This window comes from Labrus mixtus, chromosome 11 (assembly GCF_963584025.1).
Source record: "Labrus mixtus chromosome 11, fLabMix1.1, whole genome shotgun sequence".
In the NCBI taxonomy this organism is placed as follows: Eukaryota; Metazoa; Chordata; class Actinopteri; order Labriformes; family Labridae; genus Labrus; species Labrus mixtus.
In genome coordinates, this window is record NC_083622.1 from 1,286,061 (window position 1) to 1,310,610 (window position 24,550).

At 39.8% G+C, this 24,550-nt stretch overlaps 2 protein-coding genes and 1 long non-coding RNA gene across 4 annotated transcripts in view; 1 reads left to right on the forward strand and 2 right to left on the reverse strand.

Annotated features, from left to right (window-relative positions):
* zgc:113232 (uncharacterized protein LOC541546 homolog) overlaps window positions 1–15,115 on the reverse strand; it is a 32,057-nt gene extending 16,942 nt beyond the window's left edge. Inside the window, exons 1-14 of the mRNA XM_061049543.1 lie at window positions 14,906–15,115; window positions 11,858–11,942; window positions 10,021–10,086; window positions 9,721–9,896; window positions 9,203–9,343; window positions 8,142–8,195; window positions 8,003–8,056; window positions 6,706–6,759; window positions 6,452–6,505; window positions 6,244–6,297; window positions 3,665–3,718; window positions 3,311–3,364; window positions 3,062–3,115; window positions 1,166–1,210 (exon numbers count right to left, since the gene is read on the reverse strand). Of these exons, the coding sequence (XP_060905526.1) occupies window positions 1,166–1,210; window positions 3,062–3,115; window positions 3,311–3,364; window positions 3,665–3,718; window positions 6,244–6,297; window positions 6,452–6,505; window positions 6,706–6,759; window positions 8,003–8,056; window positions 8,142–8,195; window positions 9,203–9,343; window positions 9,721–9,896; window positions 10,021–10,086; window positions 11,858–11,942; window positions 14,906–14,926 (966 nt within the window). The 5' untranslated portion in view covers window positions 14,927–15,115. The remainder of the gene's footprint in view (window positions 1–1,165; window positions 1,211–3,061; window positions 3,116–3,310; window positions 3,365–3,664; window positions 3,719–6,243; window positions 6,298–6,451; window positions 6,506–6,705; window positions 6,760–8,002; window positions 8,057–8,141; window positions 8,196–9,202; window positions 9,344–9,720; window positions 9,897–10,020; window positions 10,087–11,857; window positions 11,943–14,905) is intronic.
* Window positions 1–24,550, forward strand: part of LOC132983285 (uncharacterized) — a 162,362-nt gene that overhangs the window by 96,726 nt on the left and 41,086 nt on the right. The window contains exon 1 of one of the 2 annotated variants that reach the window (XR_009674824.1): window positions 4,117–4,276. The exons of the other annotated variant lie outside the window; for it this stretch is intronic. This is a non-coding gene — a long non-coding RNA (uncharacterized LOC132983285). Of the gene's footprint in view, window positions 1–4,116; window positions 4,277–24,550 lie in introns of those variants that run through there. 2 annotated transcript variants of the gene reach the window in all.
* On the reverse strand, window positions 15,648–24,233 carry snrnp48 (small nuclear ribonucleoprotein 48 (U11/U12)). Its single transcript, XM_061049546.1, has 9 exons — window positions 23,976–24,233; window positions 22,086–22,199; window positions 21,883–21,943; window positions 20,844–20,924; window positions 19,625–19,807; window positions 19,294–19,415; window positions 18,055–18,158; window positions 17,813–17,935; window positions 15,648–17,406 (listed from the first exon to the last, which is right to left on the reverse strand). Exons 1-9 carry the CDS (start codon window positions 24,117–24,119, stop codon window positions 17,322–17,324), a joined length of 1,017 nt encoding a protein of 338 aa, XP_060905529.1. The 5' UTR covers window positions 24,120–24,233; the 3' UTR covers window positions 15,648–17,321.

Sequence of the window (24,550 nt, forward strand, 5' to 3'; positions counted from 1 at the left end):
CAGGGTCAGTCCCGATAATGACATGGAAGTGGTTCTATACCCTTTTTCTTTTTTTTAGAGACAACTGAAGATACTTTCTACAATGTACCAAGATGTTGGGTTGTTAATACTCTTAAAGGAGCAGTATGTAACCCTGACAACTAGTGGTTAAAATGGGTACTGCAGTCTAAATTCTAAACATCATAGAGAGCTGTCTCCCCCCCCCCTCCTCCTCTCTAGAGTCCATGCTCACTCAGGTCACCATGTGGTGGACTCTGAAGCTTCAGTGTTTATCCAGCTCTGCATGGGTCTGTAAACCTTTCTGTGTTCTAACCTCTCTCCATTTTTCAAAAGCATCTCCAATATTGATCCTAGTTTGAGCACGTTTCTGCTCGTGGAGCTTATTAGAAACATGCAGAGGCTTTTTAGGTCGGGTACAATCACTTCTATCTGAACCACTTCTCTTGACCTGCTTCCATCGCTGCAACACCTGTTGACCTGATAACTGCTCTCATATCTGACAAACTGAGGGGCATCCAAAACGGCCGTGTGGGAGATGCCTTAAAACCGGCTACCTACTCTACAAGAAACATCAATCACTGGCACAGTCGTGTGTAACTGGCTGGTTATAGATACATCAGAACCGGGGAAGTCACTCAGGCTCTCATTGGCTGCTGTAGGCTGGGAACAGTGAATGGAAGGTTGTAATTGGCCCAATGAGGTGTCAATTGAAAGGTCAGAGTGCAGGGTAACCTCTACTGCAAATACTATTAATAACTACTTTTTGTACTTTTATTGATTTTGTATTTTAGACACTGTTCTTTTTACATTTAACCCTTAACAACATGTCACTTTATTGATCACTCTGATTTTCAGTATATTTGACGCTCTTTTGTTTTACTTTGAAGTTGGAGCGACCCGACGGAAGAATTTCCTTTTAGATTGATAAAGGTCAGTCGGTTCATCTCTTATCTTACCTTCACAGCTATCAGTTGGTTGGATACTTTATGAGGTGTTAATCATGTGACGCGTGGGATGTAATCAGGAAACTAAAAGTTCATGAGATGTTCATCAGACTCCCACACAGAGTCTCACATTCACACCCACTGATGTAAAAGGAGAACCATCCCACGTTAACCTTTCAGTGATCTTTAAAAGTGAAATAAACAAGTTTGTTTGTTTGTACCTTTGGTCCAGAGGGTCCGAAGGGTCCCGGCTGTCCAGGATAACCCTGAAGAGGAAAAACAGAAAAGACCGTTGCTCAGATTATCACTGAAACATCTCTGCAGAATGAGGAGGTAATACATTAAAAGATAGAGGGAGAAGGACTGAAATATCGAACGCAGATCATACATTAAATGTTAAATTTCCTTTTTTAAGACCCTCATGTTTTCTACAGAGGTCACGTTACAGCGCTCCTACTTAGAGCATCATCTGTCATAATGGAAACGCGATAAAGGAGGACAATTTGACTTAAACGTGTCAAACACATGAATCCATCTGTCCTGAAAATCAGATGATCTGAATTAAAATCCAAAGATTGATTGTGATGGGACATTTTGAAGACAGGAAATAGAAAGAAAAGTGAAGAATGTGCAAACACACAGATTATATTCTGATGTAAAATCGTTACAGTAATAAGAGAATAACTTATCCCGACGAATGAGAATCTATTGTGTGCTCAGAATGTAACAAAATATTTACCAAACAACCGATGAGCCAAACAGCCAATCACAGATGAAAAACTCAAAGTGTAAATACCGACTAAAACTCAGATAAAAACTAAACTGATCATAATCCCAGGAAAAACAGCTCAAGAGAATAAAGCAAAGGAAAGAATCATTTGAGTCGTAACCTTAAACCTTAACACTTCACTTTTAGAGATGTCATGAAATTGTAAGCGCCCGTGTCCACCTGGCGTTTCTCTTTCAGACATCAAAGCTCTGGCAGTGTGCTCGGGAGCGCCTGGTTGAAGTGTTGGGGGGGTGAAAATAAAAGCGCTGAATGTGCGTCTTGTCTCTATGACAACAGCTGCTGCTCCCACAAACCTTCCTGTCTCCTGTGTGATCACTTTTGTCAGACATATCATAAAGCTCTCTGTATACAGAGACGACCAACACCAGCTTCTCCTCCATCCTTCTGGCCGCAAATGTGACAAGTCCCGACCGATCTACTATACGACTGGCTGGTACAGCAGCCTTCTGAAAAGTTGAAATATTTTCTACTAGAAGGGCGCAGAGCAGCCGCACAAAAAGGGCGGTGCTCTCAGAGGAACGACGCTGGACCCTGTGTCTTTTCTCGGGGCTGCCGCCTGTTGCTGCTGCAAACGCCTTCTCCTCATTAGGAGCAATTTTATAAAAAAACTCAGAGAAAAAGCGTCAGGTGGACACGGGCCTAATAGTGGCTGCAACGTCCCATTGAGAGTCAGTGGTGATTCTAGAGTCTGTTGGGGTCCGAGCCAAAAATGTACTGGGTGGACCTCCGACCGGCGTTAATCACCATCATGTCTGCCAGGGTCCTGACGCTGACTCCTCCCCTTGTTGACTTTCACAGTAATAATATATGCAACGCTTAGCAGTGCAAGGAGAGTGAGTCAGATGGGGTCTCTGTTAGGGAGGTTTTCCTACTGTCATTGCAGTAGTGTGTGCACATTTTGAGCCATGGTGTGGTCTAAAGTGTGTCAGCCCTCAGGGGCCCCCTACTGGTCTGGGGCCCCCCAAGCAGTTCCCTGCCCTGCCTGTTGACAAGAAGCACCTCTGTAGAGAATGCACACAGCAGACATGCAGCGGGGGAAATGACTGCCCTGGAGTATAGCAGCAATTATGAAAATGTGTCCCGCTGAGCAGCGACCCAAAGTCCCAGGATGAAACTGACGTTAAAGAGCAGACACTCTTCCTGAGTTAAGGATCGCCTGTGAACATCTGAGTGTGCTTTTTTATGAAACATATGTGGATCTCTTTATTGTTCTAAATTGAAGATTTGATGGAGGAAAGTGGTTCATCCTGAGCAGAAATCCAAACTCAGAATAGTATTTTACAGATTCATATCATGAGCTATAAATAGAACTGAGGGTCTTTCTTACATTGTATCCTCTGTCGCCGACGTCACCTGGGAACCCTGGAGCTCCGATCTGACCCTGCAGGAGAAGAGGAGACGTTCATCAACATCAAGTTAGTGATCCATCGGCCTCTACTGGTGATTAGAAGGAAGTGCAGCTGCACTCCAGTATACAGGAGAGTGTCCATAGATACACTGTGACAGGAAGGAACGCTATCTTATCAGGTCAGATTCTCTTTTCAAAGCCTGACAGGGTTTTTTTTGTCGTCCATACCTTCTGTCCGTCTCGTCCCTGAGGACCCTCCTTCCCCTCGTCACCGTGAGACCCCTGAGCGGAAAAACACAGCAGAGCAGAGACAGAAATTAAGGAAAGGTTTGCAACACACACAAACACACCTGACGATAATCGTACCTTTCTCCCCATTAAATTCATAATAAATAAACAACCGTTCTTCTCAGATTTAAATCTACATTAGCACAGGTGAGGTTGATTTTTCAGCATTTATTTAGTAAAACAAAAATGAAGTCTTTTGTGGTTTTGCAAGCATAAAAAAAGATCCTCACTGGTCACACATGAAAGTTATTCTCGAACAGTAAGTGTAAGAAAACTTGGGGTTGATGTACTCACCTTGATAGCTTTCCCTCCCTTTGGTCCAGAAGGTCCAGCATCACCATGACGACCCTGAATGGAACATATTATATATTATTGAAAATAACAATAACCTGAGTGTGTGTGTGTAAGTAAGTAAAGTTTATCTAAGAAGCACTTTTCACAGACAAAGGTCACAAAGTGCTTTACATCAACAAAACACAACATACGAGTATCCATGTACCGACTTTATAAAATCCTGCAATGACCAGGAACACGAAGGGCTCTAAAAGTGAGGGGAGCCAGTGCACAGATTTCAATATGGGAGAGATGTGAGTCAACTTAACGACAGGCTGAGAGCTGGAGCTGAGTCGGGTTTTAAGCCTCCTGACAAACAGTTACATCGCGCCCACCTGTCAATCAGGTCAGCTACTTGCATGACTATAGACAACACCTATCGTTCATAAAATCAAATTAGATGGTTTAAAAATAATTAAACCCCCGTACAGTGTGTGCCAGTGATGACAAAAACTAATCAGACCTATTTGTTTTTTTTGTACCAGGATGTAAACGTGTTAATTTCTGCTGTAAACCGGCTTTTTTTGCCTGTCATGTGTATGTGACTTCCAGAGTTCCTGGAGCCAGCCTCTAGTGGACACTCGATGAACTGCAGGATTTTGCAGTTCCACATTGGCTTCATTTTTTTCAAGACCGGAGGTTTACAATCAAACTAATGAGAATTATAATGAATGAAGACATGAAAGACATTAAAAAGATTGATCAGAAATGCCATTCATTCAGTTTTCATATTAAATGTATTGAAGTTGGGGCGCTGGTGGTGCAGTGGTTAGTGAGAGCGCCCCATGTATGGAGACTGTCGTCCTCCAAGCAGGTGGCCCAGGTTTGAATCTGACCTGTCGCTCTTTCCCCCACTCTCTCTCTCTCTCTCTCTCCCTGATTGCTGACTCTATCTCCGTCCTATCTCTCCAATAAAGGCACAAAAAAAGCCAAAAATACATTTTAAGAAATGTATTGAAGTTTTCTAAAGTAAATGGAGAATAAATATTTATCAGGGGTAGAAAACTAAATATTTTCTCTGGGATGATCTTAAAGTGAGACATTATTTCTCCTAATTTGAAGCTGTTGGTTTGAGGAGTGAAACTGAAAAATGTTAAAATGTTATCGTGGCTGTTGCTGGGTAAAAGCCCTTAACTTCACCACCCATCTCTTTAACTGCGTCACCGCTCCACCTGTTTGTTGATGAGCTGTAAGGAGAATAAACATGGCCGCTGGGATTTTAATTAAAGCAGCAGGTGACGGAGGGGGAGATGAAGTCAGGGTGATTTCCAAATGGGAGAATAAACAAATAAAACAGCAGCTAAAGAACACCTGTATGTTTACACGAGTGTGCAGGAAGAGTCCCTGATGTCTGCTCCTCTCTTCACCTGCTGCTACATGTTTACTCTAAACATGATAGTCTTTGATATAAAAACTAAGTTGATATTTTAGTCTCTCTCTGCCCTGGAGAAACCTCACAAGGCTGTGGTTCATCAGGTTTTCTTTCAGGGATTTTCCTCTTAAAGAAGCTGTTTCTGGGATTCAGATGGAGTTCTAATCTAACTCTGTATGTGATGCTAAGTTACTAAAATACATAAATAATTAGATGAACTTTATTAACCCCAAACTGGGAAAGGGTAAAACCTTTGATAAAGGGTTAAAAATTAATAAAGTAATAGTTCAGCTGATTTACTGATTTTTCATGACTGTTAATACACCTAGTGTTTAAAATGGGTACTGCAGTCCAAATAGAGTGGACGCTCACGCAGGTTGCCATGTTGCAGACACTGGTTTGACCTGATAACTGGTCTCATATCTGGCAAACCGAGGGGCGTCCAAAACGGCCGTACCTTCTCTGGCCAAACAAATCCAGAGCATTCAGGAGCAGACTCTAAAGTTAGAAGGAGGACATACTGGCTGCTGCATTGTTGTCAGAGAAGCCAGCACTTCAACATGTTTCCTTAATGATCAGATAGTAAGATACCTTTATCATTTCACTCTCTACACATCTTACTGATTGGGCCTTTAATTCAGCAAGTTGATGAAATAATTAAATAATTAAATAATACACTTTAAAATGTCTCTTTTGTTTAATCCTCGCTAGCTCATATATCTAACATTTGTCAAAAAAAGGGCTTTTCACCGCTAATCATATTTTTACATTCTTTGTATACACTGTATTATTTTAACTATTATTGAGTGTGTTTTCAGTTTTTGTATTTTGTATTTTTTATCATTTCAGGATGCCGTAAATAGACGGCAGATTCAAACCAGCCTTCCAGCTAACCTTAGATTCATCTACACTGTTTCTATCAGTATAAAGAAATAAAGCTTCATGCATGTTTAGAAATGTCGCAGCGTCCTGACCGTGTTAAAAACTGGCAAAGTGAAGGGGTTCACAGGTCGGTTTGGAGCTCAGATCAGTCGTACAAAATGTCTTTCATGGAAAATCAACAAGAAAAAATTTAATGGAAAGATTTGAGGGCAGCTTTTTAGTTTCTCTTCAGCTCAGTTTACAGTAAAGTTCAGATATCATTCAATCAGAGTGTTTGTTTCCTTACAGTCTCACCACGATCTCCCACTCCTCCTCGGGGTCCCTCCATGCCGATGTCACCCTGCGGACAAGACGAGAGGTCAGATTTTAATAAAACACTGAAACAGCTGCAGTTTATTCCTGATGCTTGTAAAAAAAAAAGAGAAGAAGAAAAAATAAATAAGAAAAATATATCATATGCGTTTTTTGTGTCTGTAATCTGATGATTCGTTTACCTTGAGACCCAGCACTCCTTGCTCTCCTGGGTCTCCTGGAAGTCCTGGTTCTCCCTTTAAATGACAAAAAAACACAATATGTGATCTTTAAGTTTAAAACCAATCCAGTTCCAATCCAGAATCCAGAAGTTATAAAGTTAAATTGTGGTAAAAGTGGTTTTTGAAAGGAACATGTTTTTTTTTTTTAAATAAAAAACCTCCAGCAGACCTGCCGGCGGTGATGATCTTTCCGTGTGTTTCTGTGTTGAACTCACCATCGCTCCAGAGAAACCAGACGCTCCATCGTCTCCTTCGAGCCCGGGGTCGCCCTGCAGGACGAGGGATCAGGTCAAAAACCAAGAAAAAAAACTAACAGGGACTAAATAAATTAAATATAGACACAATGATAATAGTTTACTGTTTTATATTTAATATTTCTCATTCAGAAACAAAGACTTTGTGTCGTTGGAATCTCGCTTTAAGATTTTCAATTTATACTTTTTTACTTCTTACTTCTTCTTCTTGCAATTAAGAAATTAATTTTTTAACCTAATATTTAGGTTTTTAAAGAATTTTCCGACTCTTCAATAAAGAATAATTTTATCTCATATCATATCTGCAGAAATAATATGACTCAACATCTTGGTTTCAACATCTGTATCAGACGATATCCGCCCTGCAGAAAGACATCAGCAGATCAGCAGATAATGTTGCCTGAGCCGGTGTTTATTTGTTGTGCCAAATCAATTAAATGAGGACATTTAGACCCAACTACTGAATCAGAGAAGAGGTCACCTGTTGAACAAACCAGTGACATCATTGGTAGTGCCCCTAATTTCCCAATCGGTGAAACTCTACACTCTTTACATATTTCACTGAGAGGAAATGTTTCCAAAATAAAAGATCTCATCTGAGTTTTTGTTTCATAAACAAACATGTACAAATAAAAAAGATTTAAGGGATTTCCGAAACTTCTCTGTTTCTTTTACTTTTACTTTCATTTCCTTGTTTGGCTCAAACTTCCTTTATAAAGATCGACCCTGCAGCTCCAGTTTCACTTTCACTTTCAGTTTGTGTATTTATTATAACAATGCTATAAGTAGTGTTGTAGTAATCCAAATCGATCCTGGTCTTGAGACCACTTTTTGAAGATCTCGGTCTCGTCTGGGAATCTAAAGCATTTTTACTCGGTCTAGTCTCGGTCTCAGACTGGGCGGACTTCAATTCATTAATAATCAGATTTTTATCCCCCGGTTACGGACGCAGCCATCCTGGTGTTGAGCTCTAAGTGAGTGACACGCTCCCTTAAACACAAGATGATGATTTTTCAGTGATATTTATGGTCTTGGTCTTGACTCAGTCTCAACCTGCCTTGGTCTTGGTCTTGTCTCGGTCTCGATCCCTAAATGTCTTGGTCTTGGTCTTAGTTTTATCTCAGTCTCTGAGCACTCTGGTCTCAGGTATGTCTTGCTCTCGGTTAGTGTGGTCTCGACTACAACACTATCTTTAAGTGCATGTTAATCCATCAGAAGAAGTCATGATATGCGGTGGTGTCCAGGGGATTTTACTCACCACAGGTCCAGTGTCTCCTCCTCTTCCTCGGACCCCTTTGGTTCCTTTATAACCCTAAGAATCAAACATACAGATAAAACAGCAGCTCTGCGTTTCTGTTTATTCAGAAACAGGCAGTAATGATGTTTGAGTCTCTCACCTCTCTGCCCTGAGCTGCTGGCACTCCAGTCTTACCCTGCAGACCTCTGGATCCCTGACAGGAAGTAGAAAAAGAATCAGTCACAGATCTGGAAAAATAAACCTAGAAATCAAGACGACTGTTGGCATTAACTGATTCCTGCTGTATGAATGCAGATGTACGCTCTTTATTGAAATGTTTCTACAAACAGAGTAACCATAAAACTTTGATTTACATCCGTCCATGAAATGACCCTGTCTTTATTTAGGACAGGCGTCAAAATGAGAAGCGCTTTTCATTATTTTCAAACAAAACTCATGCACAACAAAGATGGGAAAGATTATGAATTGTTATAAATTTAAAGCAGAAAGAAATGATTTAACTGTGTACAAACTTAGGATATCAATAGATTCACTTATTTGGTGTTGCTTTGTAAACCTGCTTCTCAGCCTGCACACATATGATCATTATTTTGTCTTTCTTGGAGTTAATCTTTGTTTTTGTGTCTTGCTGTTTTCTTTCCTTATGTCTGATCCACTACATGTAAAGGGGCCTCTAAGTGAGAGCTGCATTATATGTCAAAACGTGCAGCAACACCAGGCTATTAAAAGGGACTGGGCCTTGAATTGGGGTGGGCTACCTTTGAAGTTTTACGGTAAGTTAACACTAAAATGTTCACCACATTACAAAAATTACTAGATGAGAATCTTCAGATATAACAATGTTTTCCTGTTGACACATAAACATCTTTGATTGGGTGCTTCAAGACATTCAGAATTAGTCTGAACAAAAGCCATGAAAAGAATCAACAATTGTTTTGAGAAGAGGCGTTTTAATTTTAAAGAAGAAAAGTCAGAAAACTCATAAATTCTCTTTTTTTTAAGTTTTAAGCATCAGCTGAAGGAAAATAATTTAGTACTTGTGCTCAACATGATGTTTCAAAGGTTTGAGTGTTAACAGATGAATAACAGCGCCTCCATCATTGAGGTGTTATTGTGTTTCTTCGTCTCTATCAGCAGGTCAATCCGATGGTTTTTGTGCCGAGGATGAAGCGAGCATTAAAGGATGAAATGACTTGTTACCTTTGGTCCTGCAAAGCCAGCGAAGCCAGGCTCCCCGGGCTCACAGTCACACTCTGTCGGCCCCTCCTCCAGGCCTTCATTGAGCCCAGACTCCTCGGAGGAGTCCGTGTCTGGACCTTCTGGAGGATACTCATACGGGACCTGAAACACAACATTATTACAGTTAAAGGGTGCATTTTATTTTTAAAAAAAAACAACAACATCAAAGGGGAGAGAGAGAGGGGAGAGAGAGGGGCGAGAGAGAGGGGGTATTATTGGTTTTATTTTTTGCACATTTTGTCACTTTGCATTTTCACCAACACAGTAAGAGTTCCTTCATCTTTTAAAAATGAAATGAAGAGCGCACTCACACTAGGCCGAGTTGTCCCGTACCGTGCTGAAGCTCGATTGACAAATAGACAAATCGTTAATAACTACGCTTTATTAGGCCGTGTGTTGTGATGGAGCGCTCAGGAAAAAAAGATACTCATGATGTTTTTACTCTGTTGAATCTACACACCTCATCCTGCCGGTCTCACCTGCATGGTCTCTGTGTCCTCCTTGGCGTAGTGGGACTCGGTGGTGGTGGCGTAGGGGAAGGCGTCCTCAGTGATCATGGTGACCTGAGTGGGGGCGGGGCCATAAGGGTCGTAGTCCCCCTCCTCTGGCCTCTGGTCGTCGTCGTCGTAGCTGCGAGTCGGCTCAGGTGGATACTCTGACGGTTCAACAAGAAGACTTAACAGTTCATGATTACAGCGAGCGTCTAGTCTGTGGTTTCTATCAGAGCTGCTGGTCAGATACAACCAGGATATATTAAGAGTGATGGTCTCTGTGCTTACCGGGCTGAGGGGAGGCTAAGTTGTCATACTGGTCCACCAGGGAGCCTTCATAGGTGTGGTCCTCACCTGGACAGAGACATGTCAAACACAGCATGTCACACCTGCTTCTGTGGGTCAGTTCACATGTGAGCGGCTCATTGGTGTAAGGATTCCATTCTTGTTCTGGGTGTGAGATGTTCAAATCCTGAAGGAGCCTTTTACCTGACCCACTTCTAAAACTCAAACATAAAAATCCAACCACAAAGAACTGCAGAGGGCGAGTCAATCCACACGCAGCTGGTGTGTTTTGTGGTGCGTTCCATTTGATCTCAAAAGTCGAAAATTCAGATCCAGCCAGTCAGATATGTCATCAAGAACGCCGCCCTCCAGTCAGAACTCTGACTCGGAAACTCTGAGGAACTACAGTAGTCTGAGCTAAAATCCAACATGGCTGCTCCGTGCATCAACAGTAAGGTTTAATCACACAGATGGTACGTGTGAGTTCTATCTGTGGACATGTTGTCATGTTATTTTTGCATGCAAACTATCACGTAGTGTGTTGTTACCGCCTGGTGTTAGATTACAAAACAAAGGTACTCCTGGAGGCGTCCATGTTGCTTTTTCAGACTACTAATACATTTAAAATCAGGTCTGACGTCATGTTAGATTCCCAGCTCAAACATCCGACTTCAGAGGTAAACACATCGTTAGTCTTGGAGAAAACTCGTAAAATATTGTTTTTGCCTTCATTGGAGAGGATGAAGAGAGACAGTAAACGTTGGGAGATGCAGCAAATGGCCGAGGTCGGATTTGAACCCACGGCTGCTGCAACTAGGACTACAGCCTCTGTACAAGGGGCGTGTAACATAACCGCTAAGCTATCCAGCGCCCCCTAAGTATTCTTTTTATTTTTACTTTGACTTCTTTATTTGCTGTTATGCATCAAACAGAAACTGAAAACAAACTTGACAATAAGTCAGACTTCTCATTATATGATGTTTAGTTCAAAGAATACATTACTGTAATATAAACGTGGAACCATCATACAGCAGTTATTGAGTTTAAATATGAAACATTTGGGGCACGGTAGCCTAGTGTTTAGTGCATACAAGGTCAGCAGAGGCTGTAGTCCTCCAGGTGCGCTACCCGGGTTTGAATCCGACCTGTGACTCCTTTCTCTCTCTCCGCTTTCTGACTCTGTACACTGTCATATATCTAAGTAAAGGCATTAAAAAAACAAAAAATAAACCATTAAATAAATACATATATACATATATATATATATATGTCCTGACGAGTCGAAACGCGTTGACAATCCCTGTTAAATAAATGATTTTTATATGCTATCAGTGCCTCTCCACACTTCACTTTTTGTCTTCTAATCAGGACAGTCAAACTTTTTTATTAACTACATATATATATATATATATATATATTGCCTTGTTACACCAGGAACAAAACTTTCATACGTTGCTGTTTTTACATTAGAAATCTAAAATAATTAATTAGATTTTTATCTCGCTCAGAAAAAGAAAATATTTATGTGTATTTAGATTTACAAATATTGTTCATTATTTTAATATTTTCTGGATTAAATCACTTTAAAAAAAAAAAAAAGTTGATGTTGGTGCAATAACGGTCTTCTACAAGTGTTGAAACAAATTGATATTAATTTTTCATTTTGTGTGAAGAAGAAATAATCATTATCAGCTGCTTTTTCTTTTTTTATTCTATCTTGTCTGTTTTTTTACATGCTCTCCCTTATACATGTGGGGATTCCTTGTCATATGAAAGTGAAATAACTAATAACATAAATAAAAAGTGATGATCTCTGGCAGCAGGGTGGAGCGGCTCTGACCTGAGTGGTATCCTGAATATTCCTCCTGGCAGAGAGAGGAGACGACACACAGCGTGAACAGCAGCAGCCTGGAGAGGAGAGACGTCTGCAGGAGGATAAAAACACAGCAGCTTTCTTTACCTCTTCAGTTCAAACATTCAGTAAGAACTCAGAACAACATGAAGCACGAAGAGAGTCAGTTCAGCTCCCAGCAGGAGGAAGATCATTTACATGTGTTGAGGATCTGACAGAATATTTATGCAACAAAATAAAAGCAACATAATGTAGGAATTCCGTTTGGTGAGCTTTGGCGCCCACCGAAGGATTCTGAGTGTAACTGCACCGTCGTAAAACTCACACTGCTGTTCTGGCTCCCCATCACAGACAGCATGGATTTGTTGACAAGCAGAAGGGCAGTGCTGTTAGAAAACAAAAAAGAACCACATCGACTGACAAGGTTCAGTGCTTAAATCTGACTCTGCTAGCGTCTACAGCCCGTTGTAGAGACGACTTTTATCGTAAGATGGATTCATTTATTTATTTGTATCAAACCTGAGACATAACTTGGGATAAACGACTTCCTGCAGCCGGTAAAGCTGCTAAACATGAGTCAACGATGACACTGATATCAATCTCGATCTGTTCTGAATAATATCAGCAGGGATGTTCAATCTATTTTCTCTTCTTAGCTTCATCCGACACCCTCCTCTTCCTCTTAGCCTCAGCTGTTTTATCAAACAGAACAGAGACGTGCTAACGGGCTAGTGCCGTAAAGACGTATGCACGTCTCGTGGGAGAACCGCGGCCCGCTGCCGAGCTTAGATAGAGCTATAAGCAGGCGACCGGGGCGATCTGTGGACATGAAAGCGACGCCGTTCTGCCTGAAGAAAGTTGTTGTACTATTACATCGACTTTGAAACAACTATTTTAATTTTGAAAAGTTACAGATCGTCGCTTTAATGCAACACTCTATATGATGTTTCTATTGAGTCTGGTCCTTGAAGAAAGCTATGAGCAGCTTTTTCCTGTAAAAAAAAAAGGAAAAAAAAGGGGCGGAGTCTTACTCTTTCAAAAAAGATCTTTCTCTGTAGGGTTTATTTCTTTCAGGTCAGACACTAAGAATAACAATCTGAAAAGAAACTGTTTTAGTGAAGCATGGGGGGGGGGGGCAATCCCTTCTGGAACTTTTATCACTTAAGACTCTGTAAAAAAATAGGACCCAGGTTTAAAAATAAAACTTCAAGTACCCTTTAATGCACGGGTTAAATACACTTTATAATTAAACTGTTTCAAAGGGAGCAACAAGCCAGACTTCTCGACCTCAGGTTAGTGTCAGTCGTGTCAAACGGGATCAGAAACACTTTAGAGTCGACTACATTTATAAAAGAGAATCCTCTTGAACTCCTCCAGGACTCCGAGCTGCTCAGGAGAGACTCTCTGCTGGTATTTGGCTGAGAATGAAACAGACTGAGAGGTTTCTTTGTCAAGAGGAAAGCGCTGAGTTCCTCTCAGACTCATCTGACATTCCTGAAGCTTCACTGAGGAAAAAAAAAAAAAAACCTGAACATTTGACCCGAGCTGGAGGAGCTGCACGCTGGAGTTTAAGAAGAAGTCAATAAAAAGCGACAATACACTGAATAAAACCAAACAGATTCCTGGTGTCACTTCTGATCCCTCTGTTTGATTAGTTGTCTAATCAAGTGTTGGAGGGAAAGCTTTAAAATTCAACCCTCAAAACATCTCAACAAATCACAAACTTCTACCTCCACTCTGAATCCACTGACCTGCGTTCATGTCGTCTACAATTATGGAAAGACCACTATGTTTATTATCTGTAATAAGATAAGAGAGGAGGCGGGCTTTGTATTTGTTGCTACTGGCTGTACAGACAGAAGGTAACTGTCAACTCTACATTAACATTTTTTATCATGCATTAGAAGTTTGACCTGTAAACCCTTAACTTTAGCTCTCCGTCTGAATATGTTCTCTGCATGCTGTGTGTCTAGGCTGAGATGTTCAGTATGTAAATAAAAAACTCTCAATCTGAATCTGTCTGACCTGCAGGACCTCTGGGACAGTGAGGTGAGTCGTCTCACTCTGCTCCATGTTCTTTGTACTTATAACACGTTGTGGTGAATATTTGTGGTTTCCTACAGGTTAAAATACATTCATACAATGTTTGAACAAATGTTTTAAAATGTGTAGAGCCCTTAAATCTTTTATTTCTCAAAGTATTGGATGCCTCACAGGTTGTCAAAGAGCAGGAGAAAAATGCAAAGAGAGAATGGATCAAAGTAAAGCAGCACTTTTAGAAAAAGAAACAAATAAAATATTCTTCTTTATCAGAACAAAAGTGTCACACAGCTGGATGAGCAGTGTGCGGCTCAGTGTGAGTACCAGGGAAGTATGAAGGTAATCAAATTAAAAAAAGGTTTTAATGAGCTGTTAATCATCGGATCTATCCGCAAACAAAAAATTTAAACACAAAGCAAGAAAACTTTAAGTTGAGGATGAAATCTTTGTTAAAATGTTTCTTGTGTTTTGTAATTCTACTCGTCATTTTCAATGTTTAATGCTCTTTAACTCTGACTTTTTTCTGGATTTGATTGTTTGTTTTTAATTCTAATGTTGCCTTATTTGTTTGAGTTATTTTACCTTTCGTTGACCAGGAAGTTATGGATATTCAAACCACTTTCAACGTCCTTGTGTTTGTACCTGCATTATAAAAAAGCATTTTTTGCTTTGACTTTTATTTTAAAATCTAGGAAATAAAGATTTTTGAGGCCGGCTATTTTGAAACTTTGGTGTGCACTTCAAAAACATTCTGAGTCAGACTCTAAGTCAGTAAAAACTAAACCGTGCTCTGATCCTTTTCTCCCATAGAGCCAAACAAATGTCCCTCTTACTGCTTGTTTCATTTAAGACGGCTAAAGCTGACGAGTTTCTTGAATATTAACACTAATCATTGATTGTAACAGAACCACAGATCAAGCTCTCTGGTCCCGTAACGGGCCAAATAGACAACAAACCAGAAGATCATCAAAAGAAAGCAGACCATCACCCTCTTACCTTGTCACTGGAGGCTCCCATGGTGCTGCAGAGTCCCCTCACACCAGGACAGATCCCACTCCGGACACTTTCAGGATACAGATGATGAGGGGGTAAAAATGACCTGATTGAGCTTTCCCTGAGCAGTTCTCCTCACAGCATGATCTCTTTCGGTGGGTCCCCCTGTCCTCTCTCTGTCTCTCTGTCTGTCTGTCTCTCAGGATCCCTCAGGTTCCCAGGCACTGACGGGATCCTCCCGTCCTCTTTACTCTGCGTCTCAACAGGGTGAGAAATACCTGAGGCAGAGTCCAGAATGAGCAGAGAAACACACAAACTGAGAGCTGGATGGTTCAAGGCAAAGATTCAATTTATAGCTTACATTATTCTTTAGTCACGGTAAAGATTAAAAACAATGAAGCACTCAATTTGAGTTCATCTGTAAACTAGTTTGTTATCATCTGTGCAAACAAACTCCCTCGCTTACACTCAAACTTCATATCAAACTTCTCTGGAAATCGTTCAAACTTTTAGGATAAATCCTGGAGCTTTTTAACGATAAGTTCTCTCTCAGTTTGTCAGATCTGCAAAAACATTTTTTTATCTGCATCAATTAAGGTTTGTTTCTCAACTCCATCTATTTCTGCTCTGAACAAAACATCTGATCTCTTCAATACAACAGAAGCAAAATCTTTGACAGGATTACAAAGTTTTCTTTTTCACATTTTAACATTCAAATATCTGCACATCAAATCAACAAACACAAAACATTTGTACTTTTTTATGATGGAAGAATTAATGATGAGATTTACAAAGAATAAATAAGGCATGAAGAAGCACTGATTTGAGACCTGCAACAAGTGGTTACTGACAGAAAACTTGTTTAGCACCAATACACCTTCCAAATTCTTTGTGTGTGTAAATGGACTTGGCAATAAACCCCGATTGTGATTGTGATTCTGAAAACTGTTAAGTGTGTTAAGAAAGAACCAGACCCTTTTACAGTTTACAAAAACAGGAATCTTAAGTTGAATAGCCGGGGAGTTGCTCGTCTACAACTGTGTCAATCAACAATTTGCTTGTGTCACAAATACCGCAATGGAACCAAAGTAAATCTGAAGCAGATGCTAAAGTGCTAAATCCTGCAGTTCCTGGAGTGTCCACTAGAGGCTGTGCTGCAGAAGCACAGGAAGTCACATACACACCCATTCTAAAAAGCCTGTTTTTACAGCAGAGATTAACATGTTTACAGCCTGGTTCAAAAAACCAAATAGGTGTGATTAGCTCATGTCTCGATGGACACACACTGTACGGGGGGTGAATGTTTTGATGACTCATCAGTTTTGATTTGATGAAGGATAAGAGTTATTCACAATAAGGCGGGTAGCTGACCTGATTGACAGGTGGGCGCGGTGTAACGGTTTGTCAGGAGGTTTAAAACCCGCCTCAGCTCCAGCTCTCAGCCTGTCGTTAGGTTGACTGAAAGTTAGACTGAGACAGCATTTCCAGCATGGAGACCGCCATCGATGGGACTTTTATGTTGGAACAGATGGTTGACGTCACTGAGGCTTCGTCCATTCATATTTACAGTTTAAGTCTCCAGACCCACAAAAAGAGAATTCAAAGCTTTTAAATGTAAATGTTAAATTTGTGTTTGTGGAGTTGTTTTCTTTCAAACAATAATAGAAGCTTTTTGGCAGGTTTGTTCTTTTATGAAAACAGACATGCAGCCATATTTTGATCTTGGCTCTTTGTGTTATAGTGTCAAATGTACAACTTGATGTCACACACAGTAGACAAAGAATGAAGAATTATCATGAATTTTCTTTGACAAGCTCAGTGACGCCACAACAGAAAGTTTGATATAACTAGATTTGAGATGCTGACCTGCACATTTTAACTCTTTGTTTTCTGTAATGGATTTAATAATCAAACATCATGACATGTCTTTAAAACTTCTGAAACCCAAATGCGATTTCAAAGATTCTTCATGCGTCTCCTTTTTGATTGTCCAACAGTTGAAGACAGAGGAAAATATGAAGCTTGAACAAAAGTAACCTTTGACCCTGTTATAAAAGCTTGTCAGCTATGACACTCCTGTCCAACATTCCCTTCAGTCTGTTACTGGAAACCACTCCCGGTCAATCAGGAGGAGGTGGGCGGGGCCTGGATATCGCTTGCAAGCGTTTATTTACAGAATAAAACACACGTAACGAAACGTAAAAGCAATTACATGTATTATATTTATAAATCTCAAAGGGTTTGTTGAAGTGTAAAGAAATCCAAATGTTCATGTTGATTCAGAAAAAAACTTTATTCACAGTTCTTTTTTCCCAGAATCCTCCAGGCCATTAAATAATAATAAAAAGTCATGACGCCAGATATCTTTTGACCTGTAAGACCACAGTGACCTTATCTGATTTCCGCTGATGGAGCACCCTCACTTCTCTTTCTCCCTCTCCTCTTTCTTCTTCTTTTTCTTCTTCTTCCTGTCGTGGTGGTGGTCGTCGGGGGATCGGGAATCCCTGCAAAAGAAAATAAACATTTTGGTACTTTCACAAACAAAAGTTGTTTTTTCCAAGAATGAATTCTGACCAATAATTCTGATTTATAAAACCACTAAAGGCTGAGTGTCGAGACCAAAAGGAGAGCACACAGAATGCATATTTAGAAGTCTTTACACTTGTTGCATTTTCGGTTTCAAGTTGATTCTTTTGTTCTTTGGTGAGGCATTACATGTCATTGGACTCAAATACATCTTCACAAATACATCTTTAGATTCTACGACACAGGAACAGTCTTTTAAAGCAGTGGTTCTAAACTGATCCAGGTTCAGGACCAAACACCAACTTCTTCATGAGAAACCACGACGCACATTTCTGAGATTTTATTCTAATCAGATTGGAGAGACTTGTAGTTGTCTTTTCTCACCTGTCCTTCTTCTTCCTCTTCTTTTTGCTCTCTCTGTCTTGGCTTCGTTCACGGCTGCGATGACGTCTGCTGTGAGAGTGACGAGACTCTGAGGACCCGGATCGCTTTTCATCCAGTCTGCGCCTGACGGACACAAAACATTAGACCTCAACTCCTCTGATTTACATTTCTCAAATCAACAGCAGCAAAGAAACAGAATATCATTATTAGCACCAGGAGAACAGGGATCAGAGTGTTCGTACCTATTGGAGGAGGGCTCAGGTCTCGCCGACTCCTCCTCGTGCTCATCCTCTCTCCATTGTCTGGTGAGTTCTGCTGAGTGGACGTTTATCACTTCTCTGATCACCTGCAGGGAGATCGCAGGGAACCCACATTAATTGTTTGTTTTAGTTACCTTTACTTACAAAGAATATACATTTCAGCTCACTCTGACTTTCTGCAGAATAAATATGAGGAGGCTGGAGGAGAAACCCCGGGAAAAGTCTGAGTGAAATCAACCCGAAAACAGGAGTTTTGTGCAGGAAAGAACATGTCCTTAGACTGTATTATTTCCTATTTTTTAAAACTCAGGAATGGAATTCAGGATTTTTTTTTTTTATACCTGGACCCTCCATTGACTAACCGACTGTGGCAGCAGAAAAGAAGCCGCTCTCATGTTCAATAAGGTCAAATTACTGATATTCTGGTGGTTTTGAAGATTGGGACAGTTGTGTATGGTTCTAAAATAAAGTCCACCCCCATAAAAAGGTCTATCTGAGAACAGATCCTTACTGTGACATTTTAATGAACAATCTGCGGAGTGACAAAAAAAGACCCTTTTGTTGGATTTGCCATGATCAGGAACATTTTCCATGAAAGGCTTTGTTGGCATTTTAATGGCTCAAGAAATCTTCTGGAGCAATTCCCAAACTTTTTGTTCACATCTTGAAATATCGCCCAAGGTTTGGAAACACAAGAATATCCTTTTAATCCACTGATGATTATAAAGTGTTCTTGAGATGTGAAGAGCAGGTAAACAGGAAATGATATCTATTACAGCTATTCACTGTTCCTAAATTAAGTGAAAGTCTATATTCTTATTTTGGGATATTTTGGGGATACATTTGAATATTAGATTATATTCAGGGTATTTTGATTATTATTGTTTACATTCATGAGTTATTTCCATTCATTTATTTTACTACTTGGGGCATAAGGATGGAGTCTGTACATGGGTGTGTCTATACAGCCAGGTGAGACTCAGGTAGGCACCTAATGGGTTAATGGTTTTTTACCAGGAAGCCAGGACACAACGGCAGGATGACAGGGCAAGAGAGACAGAAGTGTTTTTTGTTGTTTGTTGCCTGCTTGACGTCTCTGGATAAAATAAACCACCCAAAAACCTTCAATCATCATCTGGACAATGGACTTATTAATATATTCTGCGTAAGATTTGCCCTCTAGGTGCCTCAGTGGCTTTATTATGAGTTTGTGTTAAGTACCTCGGTGTAGGACTTCTTAGTGATGTGGACGTTTTTGGCTCGGTAGGACTGACGTCGCCTCTTGTAGTCCCTCATCTCTGCCATGAGCTCAAGGTGAGTCTTCGGTTCATTCTGTTCATCACCTACACACAAACACACACACACTCATTTTACAGGAGTATCAGGCTCACACAGAAACCAACATTATCTTCCTCAATTCACCGCCTTTATTGATTCAAAGCTAAATTATTCTACAGATAGATAATCATGCAGGGTTTAATATAAATATTTTTTGGTCTATTATCCAAGATTCTGACATTTTGGGGGTCTTCACTATAACGTCAAGTCTTACCCTTCTTGAGTTTGGACACCAAATCTACGTAGAGATCATCGTTGCTGGACAAGGCGGCGTCCTTCTGTTGGCTGAAGACACCGACCACATGATCGTACAGAGCCAATCGGTCGGCCACGGTGAGGTCACACAGCGCTCGCTGGTGGTTCTGAGGCACGTCGACAGGCTGGCCGGAGTACTGACCTGATAGAGGAGCAGGAAGGTTTTATACACAAATCACCACACTGGCATTCAGAAACCCCAAATACACATCCTCATGTTGTTGAAAACACAACTCGTCATGTGTAATCGATCTTATCTGTAAGTTCCTGATCAGAAAGAGTTTATTTTCACTCCCTTCACTGCGTGGCAAAAATGTAATGACCACCTCCAAGTTGTTCCTCTCAGCAAGAGACAAGGCAAGTCGTATTTACTTCCTGAAGTGTTTCCCACAGAACGACAGAGAAACATAACACCTAGAGCCCTCACTCTTACTGGCCTGAAGGCATAGAAAGTTTTTAATTTGACACATAGTAAAAAAAGTTTCAGGGATGTTTGTGTCTCAGAAAACAGCTGTAAACACTTCAGGCCAGTGATATCTCTCTTTCGTTCAACAGAAAGTAGTTTGCTAAATGATTGGGGCTTATTGTTTAGAATTTGTTCAGCAGTGATTTTAATATTTTAACATCCAAAACAATCTACCAAATCTCTGAGAACATCAATCAAAATATGTTTTCTTTAATCCACAGACTTGTTAACCAACAAGTCTGGATGTATCAACATTTTTCCCCACACGTAAAGGAAAAAAAAAAAAGAGTATGTACGAACAATTGTTTGAAGGATATGATGTTAAAGGATACTACATGTGATCAGGAAAGCCTGAACCAGAGCAGCAGCTCCTCTCTAATACTCACCCCTGTCGCTGCAAACAGAACACACAACACATGGATTACACACCTCAGCAAATACAACAATGTTATGTCTAAAAATGAATGAAGCATCATCTTTAAATGGGGTTTTATAAAGGGGGTACTTTAAGAATGTGTGTGTTGAGAGCAAAAAGCTTTTAGTGACATCTAGTGGTCAGTCTTTGCATCTGCACTGTGAGACTACACAACGTTGTATTGTGAACTTGTACTGTGTGCCTTTATGTCAAATGAAAACTTTAACATCTTTGATCAGGATGGTCAGCACAAACATTTCATTAGAAAAAATAAACAGTTACACTTGAAGCTCTCACCTTGCCAGAAAACTCCTTCCATCTTCATCAGCGGAGCAGATGATCTCGCCTGCAGGATCACCTGGTGCTGGGTGGATTTGTCTGCATGGAGGAGAAAGAGACACAGTGATGATGGAAAATCATAATGAGGTCTCTGCAAATACTTTTTCAAACCAGACACACATTTTACTTCTATAATCAAATACTAATTACTTTATTTGCCTTTCCTTCAATAAGGATGAGATTTATCCCGCAGTGAAGATCAGAAATCTTTGCCCAGAGTAATGGCTGACAGGATGAGGGTTGGAGATTTTAAAATAAAACACAATTTGCAATTGAGCAATTATTGATTTTCGATCATCATTTGCAGCACATTAAGATTTTTAACTGTGCTTGAGAAGTATATTTTCAGTAGTTTTCTTTTAAAGTATTTGCCATCAGAAAAAAAAGAGGTAAAAAAATATTTTTAGCCAGGAAATGTTGACCTGATTTTTGGAGCTCTGAAAGCTTTTAAAGCAACAATATGTAGGAATTTGGTTTGAGGTGCCGAAGGTCTCTGAGTGCAACTGCACTGTTGTAAAACGAAGTGCTACTGTGCCTCCCCCTCCCCTCCCCCTCACAGGCAACAAGCAGAGGGGGGGTGATTACCATGACGACTAACATGGTCCAGTAATATTTCTGGATTTTGTGCAAATATGACTCTGCTAGCTATAGAGACAATTTTCTAGCCTAAGATGGATGTATTTATTTATTTTCCTCAAACCTGAGGCCTAATTTAGGAAAGATGACTTCCTGCTGCCGGTACTTTTAGATCCACTTTAAAATGACTATCATAATGTGGAAAAGTTATAGATTGTTGCTTTAGGCCTTAGAATTTTGTGACACTGGTTTATGTTATTAGCAGGGATGGGCGTAAAAGATCTCTATAAATCAATAAAACTGTAATTTCTGTTTTTTTCACATTTCACTTAAATCTCTAAAGGAAAAATACCTTTATTGTGCACTTTACCTTGATTAACCGACCTTGGAGTTACAATACCAGTTATCAATAATGACTCACCCATTGTAAAGCTTCTCACACTGCTGTTCTCGTAACACACGGAGGGGTCGACCATGTCCGCCTGCAACAGAGTGATAAAACCTTTTATTGCTCTCTTTATGCAAGCACTGGTTTTAGTTTAAGTACTGTAAGATTATGGAGCTATCCTCTGAAGGATTACTACTTTTAGTTTATAATAGAGCTATACATGTACTGTATATTACCTGCTCTTCAGCTGTGTAGCCCATCTTTCGGAGGCGGCAGAAGGCTTTGTGTTTCTCCATGCTCCTGGCAGGAACTCTGTGGTCGGAGTCGTAAGGACACTGCTCCATTTCTTCCTGAGAAAACACAACAAGGTAAGTAGGTACCGTAAGTAAAGTTATACAACACCTTCCAAGAATTGACAGAGACATTACAGACAGTTACATACAATCATATAGACAGCAAAGGCAAGTCTAGCAGATTGTTCTTCAACTGCTTTTTAAAAATGTCCACTGAGTTCACGGCTCTCAGTTCTGGGGGGAAGACACTAAATATTTCCAAAATGTAGGCGCCACAACCTCAAAGGCACAGTCTCCTTTTTCAGTCTTGTGTGTGGAACAACCAGGAGACCCTGGTTAGAAGACCTCAGGGACCTGCTGATGTTATACGGCCTCAGCAGCCCAGCGATGTAAGCCGGAGCTTGACCATGAAAGGCTCTAAACACAATAACAAGAACTTCAAACTGAAACTGATGGGGCGCCAGTGTAAAGACATAAGGACAGGCGTGAGATGACACCGTCTAGAATAGAAGATTTAGTTTTGGGACCAATTTGAAGGCGGTTCATGAAAGTGACACAAAAGACATGAAAACAGAGACTTACAATAATCAAGCCATAATGAGACAAAAGCATGTACAATCATCTCTAAGATCAGAATTTTAAAAGACATCATATGTGTAATGAAACAAAACACTTACAAACCCATCAAAAAGCAAGAAGTGAGCATAAAAAGTGCAATTTAATAACGTGAAACAACATGCTGGGCTGGGGCACCGGTGACCTAGCGCCCCATGTACAGAGGCTGTAGTCCTCCAAGCAGGCGGTCCGGGTTCGAATCCGGCCTGAGGCTTCTGTCCCGCATGTCACTCCCGACTCTCTCTTACCAATTTACGACTCTATCCACTGCCTATGAGGGACAAAAAATGACTAAAGTATAAATAAATAAATAAATGTTGGGAGAAATGCATACAATAATGTATAAATAAATAATTAAATTAATGCATCAATTAATATATAAATAAATATAGTCATATATTTATTTATTTCTGTGTCCATGTTGTACAAGGAAAAGTAAATATGTAAATTAAGTGGGCCGTCCTAACATTACTGAAGTAGGATTGGTCAATATTGAAAAACAGGCAGAAGCAAATTTACATATATACTTTTCCTCTTATGACCTGGACACAGAAATAAATAGATGTGTAAATGTAAAAATACGGAAAAAAAAAAATAACTCAATTAATGTGGAAATGTATGCATTGATACATATATAACTGTAGAAATACGTTAATAAATGAATAAATACATGTAAAAATATATAATTAGCCTTTTTCATTAACAAAGTGTATTTATTATTTATTCATTGATGTATTGTTTTCAGCATTTATATATTTATTTATATATTTATTGATGTATTTATTTAATTATTTATACATTATTGTATGCATTTCTCCCAACATTTATTTAATTATTTATTTATTTATACATTATTGTATGCATTTCTCCCAACATTTATTTAATTATTTATACTTTAGTCATTTTTTGTCCCTCATAACTGCCCTGTCTATCAAATAAAGGCAAAGCCCCAAAAATTATTCATTTCGGGGGAAAATTAAAGCATCTTTAAAAACGACGTAACGTACGTCAACGTTTACGTAGAAAACGTCAATCGTTACAACCAGTTTACTTTAAAATACGGTTAGCCCTACCACTCGGCAATAAAAACGTTTTATTTAATTCGGGTGTACATGAAACACTATTGTTAGACAGCGATTCAACCAAGAGTGGTTTAATTATTTTTTATTTTGAGTGGACTGACTAAACAAACGTTAGAAGAATCAACGTTTAACCTACTTTCGATTCTTTGTGATCCATCGACCATCCCAACGTTTCAAATATGTCGTTCAGCTGTTTTCTGCAGTTTTCCGTGAACTCTGTCAGCTCCTGCAGACGATCCAGTCGCTCCTGGAGGGTTTGTGTTGGTAATGAGTCAGACATTTTAAAGTTTTAAGTTCATTTGAGAGGAAAATTCACCCGAAAATCATCAGCGTTCAGATTTAGCTGCTGTGGAGTCAGCCATTTTCTGCGTGCGCGAGCTTATGACGTATGCCTGGGCGTAAGCGGGGAAAAGAAAGCAATGAATGCTGGTAGTTGAAGTCCATAACTTTAATTCAATGTAACGCAATGCAATAAAATACAGTTAAATAAATACATGAAAAATATTATATAATATACAATTTTGAAATTCAAAACTTAATTTATTAAACATAATCATGTTTCTATCGCAAAACGTGTTAATGAAAGTTGAAAGTGCTGGGGCAAACCAAAGCTTTCATCATCTTTAAATTGTTTCACAATGACTTTTTAGTACCTGTTTTAACAAACAACGAGGTAAATATGCTTTTTTTTTGCACACTCAAGCATGTTAT